Raw genomic sequence first — 12,797 nt, forward strand, 5'->3', positions numbered from 1 at the left:
TCAAAAAGCCATGCAAACTATTATGCAAAACCATCGAAATTATTATTTCGTAATACGAACTTTTCTACAATCGCTGTTGTGCATTGAAAAATATTCTCATTCGAATTGTCGTTTTGGGTAAACGCAATTGAGTGACAGTCGGGAATTTTTTATAAATCCTAGTACTTGCGACGACGGTGGAGAAGTTCGTCTATCCTCTTTTTTTCTGAAACTGCGTTTGACTCTGTCTTTTGGCTCAGGCTCCCACCCATATCCCGTCAGATTAGATCAATTAATTCGCGAACCAATATACAATGATCACCCCAGGATTCGTGTGGAAAGTTATCACCATTCCGATCACCGCACTCAAGACTTTCCTCCAGTATTTTACTGTGGGAACAGTTTACCAGAGGACAAGTCATGAGTTCAAGAGTTCGCTCTGGAAGAACATCCACTTGGCCATTGAATGCCATTTGGCCGGAAATCTCCACAAGGTTGACGTCCAGACATTTGTCTATAGACCTGTTTCCGAGGTCTTCAAGCAATTTGAGAACAACCCTATGGTCGCAGGATTAAACAACTTTGGCAAGAAACTTGAAGAAAGAAGTTACTGGATTGTCCAGAACGAAGCGGAAGGACCAGAAAAGGAAGATGTAATTGTCTATTTGCATGGGGGAGGATACTTACTTAACATCTTTGAGTCCCAATTTGTAACTTTCATTGCGTTCTATTATTCCTTGCCTGAAGAAACCAGAAAGAAGACTTCCATCTTGATTGTAGACTATTCCCTCACCTTGCACGACCACATCTATCCTACTCAACTCTGGGAAACTCTCAGAGCCTACAATGAGTTGCTTTCCAATGGATACAAGAACATCCATCTTGTCGGAGATTCAGCTGGAACCCATTTGGCACTTTCGGTGTCCAGATACATTTCGTACCCGGAAGAATCGGCCAAGCAATTTGCACTTTTTCCTCAATTTGACTTCAACTTCTCTCGTCAGCCTTTCCCGCAGCCCAAGTCATTAGTATTAATTTCACCATGGGTTGAGCCTTGTACTGCTCCGGTTGAGCCTACTAAACATGGTGTAGACACTACGGGAGACTTGGGCGCCAGAGATACTCTTATGGGAGACTACTACACGGGCGATTTGGACAGAGAAGTCATAAACAACTTCTTGACATTCACTAACACAAACTTTGACGAACACTGGGCAAAGGTAGACCCCATCAATAACGGTAACACCCTTGTGATCGAAGGAGAAAGAGAAATCTTGAGGGATAGTGTGGAAGAGTTCTTGCAAATCATCAACAAAAATGGTAAAGTAGACTACCAAGTCGATAAGGGTGGTATCCACGCTGGTATGGTATATGTTGAAGCCCTCGACTATCTAGGAGACTCTGGTGCCAAGCGTGCTCTTGCAGGCGATTTTGAGGATAAGTTCTCCTACAACACTATCAGCAAATTTTACGCAGAGAGAATATAGCTTAGAACAATCGGCATTATGCTAAGATTTTTATGAATAGAACACTCAGATTGAGTCAATATCAGTCACCGATGTACCTTCGTGCCGTTTGTAGATATTTACGAAATGCCACACCAAATAGAAAAATATACTCCATCTTCACTAATCGCATTTTCTCGGTACAAGCTGCTGCATGTGGCCTTTAATGCAGATCGGAATTGGCAGACTCCTTGATCCGGCGCAAACATAATACGAACAACAGGAAAATATTTGCCTCTTCTTATTCGTCAATAATTGCTATCGTGTATCAAGTACGGAAAACTGTAGCCAGCTTCTGACAGCTTGTTTTCGCACATTAGTGACAATATTTGTATGAAACTCTAATATGGTTGAAATTTTCTATATAATAAATATATTGAATAAACGACCACCACCAGATCGACAACCGGAGAAGTTGAACTAATTCCGGCCAGACTGTCTGGCTCTTCACAATTTTCATCTGACTTTGAGATGGAGATGATCGGTAAAACGCCCATTTGTGAAACTCGGCTATTTCCGCAGCCCGATATGGCGTTGCAGCTGGGCTGTCTAAATGTATTTATTTTGCCAATAGTAAATAAGTGCTAATTTTAGTAACGCAGTCTCCAGACAACCGACAACGCTTCGAATCACCCATTTTTCAATTTTTAACTTCACCACTTTATCCGTCCCATTCCTTACATTGCCGATAGTCACACAAAGTGATAAGCGCCAGATGGCAATTTCTCATCGAGATGATATTATTATCAAGAAAATTACACGCCAACCCCTTACCGTACTTTTCTCAGCGGCCGATTGACTCTTAGCAGTGCCCTTGACGTCAGGAGAACCTTAGACCTTCTTCCAAGTCGTCGCAAAGTACCAATTCTTGAATGTCTGGAGTCTACATACTAACAATGAATAATGTACCTGAAAAAAAGTAGCCCCGCTGGTACTGCTCAAGGCACAAAATCAAGGCACAAAATTTAGATAGTGGGTTTTACGTGGTTATGCTGATAATCCCACTCTACACATGGGGTACAATCCACATCGTGGAACTCAGTTCTGCTTCTGGCTTTTTTTTGGACCGTTTTGGTTCCGGTGTTGTAAAGAAATCACTCCTTCCCGTCCCACTTTTATTATACTTGCATTACGGTGACCAAAATAAAATAGTGTGCTGTGATCTCTCCACAAACCAAGATTTCTTCTCCTACCAAACAGCTAGGCGGTCCATCGTCCTTATATGACATTTTGTTACAGTAGATTCGCTACATATTGCCTTGTAGGATTGGGCGGTCAACTGAATATAACGGTTCCTGACTGTTCCCAATAGCCAATTTCGGTGCGATAGGGGCGCTGGGCCGCAAGGCTCTTTGAATTTACTTTGCCTATTTATAGATATGTAATTGGATACATGACATTTATTTGGTGCACATAATCGACTGGTTTTGTAATTGTATGGCCATTAACCTTTTTAGCACCCGGCCCTTGTTATGCGGAGCGCAGCAATTGGTTACGTTTTATCTTAATCGTACCGAAGCACAATGATGTCAGGCTTCCTGTAGCCCATTAGCTTTCTTTATTGCGGTTAATTGGCTCTTTGAGCCCCCTCACTCTGCACCCTCCTTTTTGCACCTTATTGGTTTGTCAGCTCCGCTTGTTCTTCCGGTCATATTCCTAATGGCGGAGCTTGTAGGTTGTTATTTTGCCGCAAAATCATGACCTTTCTGGTATAAATATTCAACTTTTTCCCTGTTACAGTAATTTTTGCTGTTGCTGGTTTAACCAAGTAGCGAACATTTTACTAAGCACTTTTTTTGCATCCGTTACATACATTCGCTATCTACAATAAACCTGATTGATTTACAATGAGAGCTGCTGAACTCTTGTCCCTTTTCGCAGCCACTTCGTTGGTATCGGCTGCGGTGATTCCCAGAGATGATGAATCTTGGAAAACGCTTACCCCTTCCGGTTCATATCTTCCAGATGCAACGACTGACTACGATGGCTCCTTTGCAATTTCCATTATTGTTCTCGAGACTCCAACTCCAGCTAAGAGAGATGTTGCCAACCAAATTGGTGATGGTCAGGTCCAAGTCCAAACTACTGCTGCTGCTGTAGTCAACCAAATCGGCGATGGACAAATCCAGCAACAGACTCAGACTGTTGCAGTAGTTAATCAGATCGGAGATGGTCAGATCCAACAACAGACTCAGACCGTAGCAGCTGTTAACCAGATCGGAGATGGCCAAATCCAACAACAGACCAATACTGTTGCTGCTGTTAACCAGATTGGAGATGGTCAAATCCAGCAACAAACCAATACTGTCGCTGCTGTTAATCAGATCGGAGATGGACAGGTCCAGGCTCAAACTGCTACTGTTGCTGGCCAAATTGCAGACGGACAAGTTCAGGCTACCCCTGCTGCTCAAGCAGCCGACGGACAAGTTCAATCTAATGTTGTGGTCTGTGTGGCTGCTGACTCTTTAACTGCAACCTTACAGGGCAGCATCCTTCGTGACAACAAGGGAAGAATTGGCGCCATTGTTGCTAACAGACAATTCCAATTCGACGGTCCACCACCACAGGCAGGTTCCATTTATGCAGCTGGCTGGAGTATTGTTCCAGACGGAAACGGTGGACAGCAATTGGCATTGGGTGACCAAACCACTTTCTACAGGTGCTTGTCTGGTGACTTTTACAACTTGTACGACGAAAGCATCGGAGGACAATGTTCTCCCATCGAAATTGCCATTTTGAAGGCTACCACATGTTAGTGGTCTCTTGGCTTAATTTCACTCCTCATTGACTTCTTTTGATTACGTTGCCCCCATATTTGTTTTCGGTATCCTTACTTAATTTTCTTAATAATAATTCTTGCACCCAAGTTTGAAAAGTCTGCTCTGATGTTTTTTTTCATGTACCACAGAGATCAATTCTTGCATCCACATAGTTTAACTAATTGGCAATAAACATGATGTTTCGCTTACCTAACAGCTATAGAACACGTGTAGTAATTAAAATCTTCAGGTCTTCCAAATTGTTGGGGTATATAATTCCTTTATTTTCACAATAGATATACTGTAAATCTCAGTTTGGTTAACTTTCATACAATTAATTCACCCCTGATCATTCTTTTTCACAGTACCTTATTAATAGAATTAACTATTGAATGTTCCCTTTTGAAAATTATTTCCTAAGCGACTTCTTGTATTTTACCAATAACTAAGTAAATCTTCAAAAAATAGAATTAAACTTTGCATCCAGCAAATAAAATAATTGTACTTCCTATTCCTTTGGTTTTCTCTGCGAGTGGATCTCCCTGTAAAAATAATCGTAGTACTCAAAAGAAACAAAGTAGAGATCATTCATGTCAAAATAAACTATTCGTTCACATCCAGGACGACCTATAATGAAACCAGATCTGGAGTGATGAATTGCTAGCATTTAATTATAACAAATGTGGCACTAAAATCTCAATGAGAGAGACTTAGTTCTCACTACCATTGGAGCCATTAGAAGCAATTGTGTGACCGTTAGAGTTTCCATTAGAGTGTCCGTTAGAGTGTCCATTAGATGAGCTTTTGATGTGTCCATTTGCAACTTTCTCTTCGGCAGCTTCCTCGAAGTAAGGCTTTTCGCCTACAACAGTAATTCTGAAATGGTGACGAGGTCCGGTCTCGTGTTGTAAGAAATCAGCAACAGCAGTATGTATAGAGATTCTATTATCCCAGGCAATAATAGTTCCCGAATTGGTTCCTCTATGACTTGCTCTCACTTGAATTTCAGGGTTGTTGTTAATATGGTCTTCCAAGAAACTAAGAATGGCATCTGACTCTTGCTGCTTGAGTCCCTTTACTCTGAGGGCAAATCCTTTAGAGTAGAACAACGACTTCTCACCTGTAACAGGATGAGTTCTGACCAATGGATGTTCAGCAAAAGAATCAGCATTGACACGCGTATCCAAGTCCTTCAATTTAGCAAGTTGGTTTAGGTAATAGTTGGTGTGAATGATTGTCAAAGATTCAAAGAACTTTTGAATTGGGGGAGACAATCTCCTATAGGCTTCTCTCAAGTCAAGGAATACAGTATCTCCGCCAGTTTCTGGTGCTTCCAAAGCAACGAAAAAACTGAAAGAAGCTGGGTATTCTTCAAAACTGACGTCCGAATGCCACCCAGTAGTTGTAGTAGTACCTGCAAATTGTGCATTGTACCTTTCTGGACCTCCCGCTGGTCTGTATGTAACCAACAACTCTGGGGATTCTTCTGCTGAATAGCTTACCGATGGGTGGATATGTAATGGACCAAAATGTTGACCAAATTTCTTTGCAAAAGCTGGACCTTTCTCCCTAAAATCCTGATTTCTGAAGACAGCCAAACCTCTTGTTTCTAAGTATAAAGCCAAGTCGTTCTTTCCGGCTTCATCCAATTCACTCAATTGAATACCGTCAATTTCAGTACCGTAGTTTGGTGACAAGTCAATGGTCTTCACCTTGGACCCTGGCTTGAATAAGTTTTTGAATGTTGGATCTCCCAAGTGACCCTTGTCATTCTTAGCTCCATCAGGATTCTTAAGAAATTCATACTTTCCAGCCTCTTCTGGGTTGAAAGGACCAAAGAACTCTGGGAACTTGATTTTCTTTCTCTCTTCTACGATTTTGTCAGGAGAAATGAAACCGCCCAATGTACTTTGTTTGATGGCTTTGGCTACCAAAGGGTCAACCCATTCTGAACCAGCAACTTTGTATGTCATTTTGGGTATATTGTTACTGATTTGTGTAATTAGCCTCTTATCATTGATCACCTAGAAAAACTGCTACTTTATATGTTGCAGCCAACTTGCACGACTATTTCGCAGCATTTTTTTTGTGGGGGTGCCACATTGCGCAATACTCTCCAATATCTCAAATTATGGCTGCAACATAACTTTTTGAAGGGATATTGCTAATCGCGGCTGATAAGAATAGGTAGGTGAATCACTTTTTCTAGTACTCTTGCCTGGTCGATTTTTTGTCATTGTGGCAATCTGGTGTCATTTTCCTGTTTTCTTCTTCGTTTCAGTTCCACGATAACGACTATCAAAGCGAACCGTGGCAAGATTTAAATGGAAGATTACGATTATAGTTAGTGAAAGATAGTGATTTACATCTAAAAATTGTCTGGGGGAGAGCATGCTTTGAAAACGATCTTATCTTCAGGAGAAATTAGTTTGGTTTAGCCCTTGATACAGTTACCCCGTACTTGACTTAATAGACTTGGTTAACAGAGAAGATACAACAATATACAAAGTAGAGACAATAGTGTGCTAAATTCTAATCTGTGTTATTAAATATAGCCAATGTCAACTTTTTTCGAGAGATTTTGATGTAATAGCCTCCATAAATGTTCTTGTACAGCTTTCTGCTAATTTTAGGAGTGCAATTTACAACTAGTTCTGCAAGGTAAATGAATATCCCAAAACTGTGATTGGTGCCACATTATAGCCTATTGGAGATGGCGAATAATTTAGAATACTTTCTTGATTCGATTTCCAAGACTCTCTCTAGTTTAAATTCTTGGTACCCCTTGTCAGGGCAACGAAGGACAAGAAAATCCTGACATATTTTGTTTAATGTCAAGTAAATCTTAGGTTGTATTCATAGACGATTGTTTGATTTTGAACTGTAGAAGAAGAAGTCCTCTCACCACTGGCCCGTTCGGTGATAATTGTCATGTCGAGTTTGCGTATTTGCACATTGCTGATATTTGACATTTATTTAGAATCCCACATTAAGTATTATGGCTGCTAATGATGCAATCGGAAACATTTAAAAATATTTTTTTGTCAGATTTACTTCAAATTTTCCCCTTATGGCTGCGAACAGAACGAGAGCATTTACATAGGGGAAATTGATGTTTATAAGTAGGAAGAAATGTCTGATATCATATTTGGTTTTGTGAGTTCAGTAAGGTTTTTAGAATATCTACTTTATAGGAGATTTTGAATATTTAGTCTTAAATCCTTTTGGTAAATTCAAGTTCCCTCTCACAACTGAAATGGCTCTTACATGGACAAAGAGGAACGACTCAGATCGTCTGTCTGTTGTTTCCTCTGAAAAGAAAGAACAAGTCACCGTTATCAATACGGAAATCAATGACTTAGAATCTTCAAGCTCAGAAAATGAAGACCATATCTTCCAAGACCCTATTATCGCTGAACACTATAAACAACTTTATGAAGAAACCCAGTACGAGTGTCGTCATCACTTTGATCCAGAGTTTACTTGGACTGCAGAAGAAGAGAAGAAGGTAGTCAGAAAAAGTGACTGGTATGTCACTCTCTGGGCTTTGATCATGTTTACTGCGTTAGATTTTGATAGAGGAAACATGTCTCAAGCTCTCTCGGACAACTTTCTTACTGATATTGGTATTGATACAAATCAAATGAATCTTGGTAGTACTATCAATCTTATTTGCTTCTTGAGTGCTGAATTGCCTTCGCAGTTAATCTCCAAGAAGATTGGTGCTGATGTCTGGATTCCAATGCAAATGATCTTGTGGTCGGTTGTGTCGATGTCACAATTTGCTATTAAAGACGCTCGTGGTTTCTATGCCACCAGAGCCCTTTTAGGTGCTTTACAAGGTGGTTTCATTTGTGATGTTTGTCTCTGGATGAGCTATTTCTTTACTTCTAAAGAATTGCCTTTGAGGTTGGCTATTTTCTATATTGCCAATCCCATGACTGTTGTCTGGTCCAGTTTGCTTGCTTTTGCTTTATTGAAGGTCAAGACAGATTCCACTCCTGAAAGTTGGAGATGGTTGTTCTTAATTGAAGGTGCTTTCACATTGGTGGTTGGAATTGCTGCTTTTTTCAAGATGCCTGCCTCTTCTGTGCAAACGAAGGCTTGGTACAGAAAGAAGGGTTGGTATACTGACAGAGAGGAGAAGATTGTTGTCAATAGGGTGTTGAGAGATGATCCTGAAAAGGGAAGTATGCACAATCGTGAACCTGTTGGTCCAAAAGAATTACTCACAGCTGTTTTCGATGTGAATCTTTTACCAATTTATATTATCCGTATTCTTGGTGATATCGGAACTGCACCAATTTCAAGTTATCTTCAGTTGGTTCTTAGAGGTATGGGTTATTCAACCTTCAAAACAAATGCTTTAACTATTCCTTACAACTTAATTTCTGTTGTAACTTTGGTGTTCACTGGTTGGCTCACCGAAAAAGTGAAGAGTAGAGCATTTGTAATTGCAACCACTCCTATTTGGATTCTCGCTGGTCTTTTCCCATTGAGATTTTGGCCCAATGCACAAAAAGATATCTGGGGTACATTTGCACTTTTAACAGTTCTTCTTGGTCACTCGCCGGTATGTCACATCACTATTTCTTGGTGTTCTGCAAATTCCAATGGTGTTAGGAGTAGAGCAGTTTCGGCAGCTGTCGTCAATATTGTCTCACAAGCAGCTTCAATTATTTCTGCTAACATCTATAGAAAAGATGATGCACCACTTTATCATCGTGGTAACACTGATCTTATCGGTATTGCATTTGGAGCTCTATTTGCCTGTATCCTTGCCAGACAGTATTATATCTGGATTAATAAAAATAGAGAGAAGAAGTGGAATGCCATGACTATTGAGGAAAGGGAAGAATACTTGCGTAATCCTCCTCATGATGGTAACAAGAGATTAGATTTCAGATTCGTATACTGATTTTACAAGATCTTAAGAACAATATTGACGATAAATTTCTTCTTATATGGACAAGGGTGTCCAACTTATTTTACTTAAACTTATTATTTAGATATTTTATTCATCTGAACTCAAATATAAATTGCTGCGAAATATTTGCGAGTTGCTATCAATATTAGCTGAACATAAATAAAATGGCACAATTGAAAGTAAATTCATTGAATTTTTGCACAAAGGATGTAAGTTTCCAGTTTGCCCCAGAATTTCTTGTAATACCTTCTAATCACTATATCAATATATTAAGGAATTATATATGTTTATATTGCAGAATCAACTCTTGAATTTACAAAAAGATGTCCAAATGATGAAACTTCACTACAAGACAAAATTGTAAGATTAGTGTAATGTAAGAGGGTAATCAGTATTGTGGAAACGAATAGAAACTTTTCAGATTGAATTAAAAGTAAATCTGGTGAAATGTCTCTATACTGTCAATTGTTGTTTTTCCACCTATCTGCAGAGTCCATAAATCTTCTCATAATCTCTTCTTTTTTGAAGAAATGGCATGTATTACGACCCAATGTAGCATATAAATCACGTGCAGTACTGCACGTGATGTAAATACACGTGATGTTCAAATGAAAAAATGAAATTTTGTCGAGTTATTTTCAAGAAATTGGTTCCATGGTCTAGCGGTATGACGTCTCTCTCACTCAGAGAAGGTCACGAGTTCGATCCTCGTTGGGATCATTTCTTTTTTTTTTTGCACCCATTACATTTTACTCTTGAAGTAATCTAAATTAACGTATATGTTTAAAAGTTTATTAAATTTAATAAATTTATTATCCTAAAATAAATAGCTAGTATACAAATGAAATGAAATGGATTACAACTTCGAGGATTGTCTGGCAAGCAACTGCTTGAAACCTACGAGATCCTTCGTTGTAGAGCAGGAGCCCCCACAGACAACAATTACGACAATGTCATCTTGCTTGAGATGGGAAAAGTTCTTGTACAACAAGTCTAACTTGTTGTAAACAACAGATAGGGCTGCACCGCATGCAGGTTCTACTACTTTTCCAAAGTTGTCGTAGTACTGGACACATCCTCTCAAGGCATCGACATCATCTATCAATTCGAGCTTGGTAGTGATACCGTCTTCTACAGTTTTGTAATTGCTCAAGGATTGCGATGTAGTATAGGAGCATGCCAAGGAAGTAGCCAAAGACTTGACTGATTTGAGGGTGATCAATTTGTTGGCTCTGACACTTTCAGCAAGAGTTGGAGCTTCGTTGGTTTCTATTAAAAGAATTTCCAGGTCTTTGAGACTGTTTCTCTTCATTCCTTCATAAATACCATTGTACAAACCTCCACCACCACAGGAGCAAACGAAACCCTTGATATGTTTGACTTCAGCCTTGGACACTTCTTGGACAACTTCGTCTACCAAGGTAGCATGTCCCTGCCAGATCAAAGGGTTGTTAAATGGGTGGCAGTATATAGCAGTGGTTTTTTCTGTGTCGATAGAGTTGATTAAGTTCTGCAAGTGTTGGTCAGCTTCGTTAATGTTGTTGCCGAACAAAATAATGTCTGCGCCGTAGCTAATGAGCTTTTCTCTGACTGCAACTTTGGAAATGACCGGAAGTACTACCGTACACTTAACATTGTAGAAATGAGCCAGGTAAGCAGCAGCCAAACCGGCGTTACCACCACTGGATGCAAAAACATGGATATCTGCCCTCTTTCTGTCTTTCTGGGCTATCGCAATAGATTTCTCGATCAAATGACCAATGCCTCTTAATTTGAAGCTACCAGATGGCTGCTCCAATTCATTTTTGAACATGATACGACATGGTGGCCGCAAGGGCAATTTGTGGGTGACCTCTGTAAGCGTGGTTTGGACGTAGGGATGGGACAATCCGGACGATTGCAAATCTAACGAGGTTGAAGACATTATAGATAGAAGCAGCAGCTAAAAAATAATTATGCAATTAATCCGAAACTAGCTTATCTAATTTTCTGTTGAAGAACAATCTACGACCAATCCTGGAAACTGGCCAAACAAATTGGCAATTTAAGTTGAAGTCAAAAACCAGATATTACCCTGGCATTATATAAACTGGCCAATCTCCCCATCTCATCCCCTACCAAAAAAATTGTGTGGAAGGAAACTTTTATGTATGGCATTATGAACTCGGTTAGAGAAGGGATTGAGATCCGCTGCCTGACTTCGGTGTGCAGCCGTTGGGGAGGTGACTCCGCGCCTAGTTAAAAGAGCCACTCCTGACTCGGGCGCGTGACTCCGCTGGGAGATGCCTCAAGGTTCCGGGGCTGCTATCCAGATGTGCCACACAGAAGACCAGGATGCCCGCCTGGCTGAGGCAAGGAGGCTGCAACTCGGTGTTCTACCTCCGCCTGAAGAACAGATTCTTTCTGCTTAACTATGGGCATTTCAAAGATTTTCGGGGTTACTCGAGTCGAAAAAAATCCATAAGGCAGACACAATTCGGGGTCGTAGGTTTTTCCGTGGACATAATACTTCTAGTCTTGCAAGACACAGACATTCTATATTTATCTTGAATAATTAAATCTACTGCTATCTGAGCTCTGCAAAAATCTGCTCTCTCTGTCTGTTATCTTTTTTTCATTTATCATTTTGCACAATTTTCTCATTGTAAAGGAGATTTTTCTCGCGTTATCGGAAACTGCTGGCAAGGAATTTCTTCAGGCTGACCAAATCGAAAGTGTCGCTTAACGCATAGAACTCTTCTATTCCACCGTTTCCGTTTCCTCATAGGCGAGCCAGCACGGTCACTTCGTCGGGTGCCATTTGTCTCTGCCCAATCCTGTATTTATCATCAGACATGTCGAGGAAACCTCAACCCCGCAAAAGTGTCATCTCGATGACAGCTCCCGAATGGGGAAAGTTCATATTGATCTTTCTGTTTCAAACGAGCTGAATGAGTAATTTTGGCACTTCAAACCAGCTGTAGATGACTTGCTGGGTCACCAGAAAATACATGCAGATTTGCCCCGGTCGGACTAAGACAAACGACGACTCCAAACCTCAATGGTGATCGCGGGAATGCTGGCTACACCACACGCAAGAACAGATTTACTAACACTGGAAATTAGGGCAACTTCTACCATTCTTCAGAATAGCGTATCCAGAGAACTGCGATAATTTATCCGGTCGAATAATGACCGTCCTCAGACAGAAAATAAGTATACTAGGTGGCCCACATTAGTTGACGTATAGACCCCGACATTGCTGCAGGACCAGGCAGATGTTCCGGATTTACCGTCCCAAATAGGCAATCATCTCACAACGTTTTTGAAAACGTTGTCTGGAGCAATTTGCATTCTTTTCAAAGCTCTTTAAATCACGAAAAGCGTGGCCATAATCTTTTTCGTTCTTTCCAAACAATACAAAGCTTCCTCAGTGATAGAAACAAACGATTGAAGGCTCAAGAGTCTGAGATCTGAGCAGAAAAAGAAACCATTTCACATTAATAGGCTCCCCACAATTACGCATTCATAATAACTTCATGATCCCATATTCATTCATTTCAGCAACTGGAAATTGACAGAGCATTGACAAAATCATTTTTCTTTGACATTTCTATCAACCTGGACTGAATCCAAGCATATTCACGT

The 12,797-nt window shown here is 40.3% G+C and overlaps 5 protein-coding genes across 5 annotated transcripts; 3 read left to right on the plus strand and 2 right to left on the minus strand. All coding sequences in view use genetic code 12, as the record gives it.

Annotated features, from left to right (window-relative positions):
• The first annotated feature begins 255 nt into the window (after window positions 1-255).
• On the plus strand, window positions 256-1,513 carry ACD3 (Arylacetamide deacetylase). The gene has a single exon (XM_001382238.1). The coding sequence runs from the start codon at window positions 294-296 to the stop codon at window positions 1,464-1,466; it is 1,173 nt and encodes a 390-aa protein (XP_001382275.1). The 5' UTR covers window positions 256-293; the 3' UTR covers window positions 1,467-1,513.
• Window positions 1,514-3,262: 1,749 nt separating this feature from the next.
• PICST_81594 (tandem internal repeat-containing protein) lies at window positions 3,263-4,240 on the plus strand (the record flags this gene model as incomplete). Its single annotated transcript, XM_001382239.1, has 2 exons — window positions 3,263-3,736; window positions 3,809-4,240. Exons 1-2 carry the CDS (start codon window positions 3,332-3,334, stop codon window positions 4,238-4,240), a joined length of 837 nt encoding a protein of 278 aa, XP_001382276.1. The 5' UTR covers window positions 3,263-3,331.
• A 713-nt stretch (window positions 4,241-4,953) lies between these two features.
• PICST_29419 (taurine catabolism dioxygenase) lies at window positions 4,954-6,216 on the minus strand (the record flags this gene model as incomplete). The annotated part of the gene is made up of 1 exon (XM_001382768.1): window positions 4,954-6,216. One exon carries the CDS (start codon window positions 6,214-6,216, stop codon window positions 4,954-4,956), a length of 1,263 nt encoding a protein of 420 aa, XP_001382805.1.
• A 1,283-nt stretch (window positions 6,217-7,499) lies between these two features.
• Window positions 7,500-9,161, plus strand: PICST_34802 (putative permease; the record flags this gene model as incomplete). The annotated part of the gene is made up of 1 exon (XM_001382240.1): window positions 7,500-9,161. One exon carries the CDS (start codon window positions 7,500-7,502, stop codon window positions 9,159-9,161), a length of 1,662 nt encoding a protein of 553 aa, XP_001382277.2.
• Window positions 9,162-10,026: 865 nt separating this feature from the next.
• On the minus strand, window positions 10,027-11,094 carry PICST_54974 (predicted protein; the record flags this gene model as incomplete). Its single annotated transcript, XM_001382769.1, has 1 exon — window positions 10,027-11,094. The coding sequence occupies one exon, from the start codon at window positions 11,092-11,094 to the stop codon at window positions 10,027-10,029; it is 1,068 nt and encodes a 355-aa protein (XP_001382806.2).
• Window positions 11,095-12,797: the final 1,703 nt, after the last annotated feature.

The sequence above is a fragment of the Scheffersomyces stipitis genome, chromosome 2 (genome assembly GCF_000209165.1).
Source record: "Scheffersomyces stipitis CBS 6054 chromosome 2, complete sequence".
In the NCBI taxonomy this organism is placed as follows: Eukaryota; Fungi; Ascomycota; class Pichiomycetes; order Serinales; family Debaryomycetaceae; genus Scheffersomyces; species Scheffersomyces stipitis.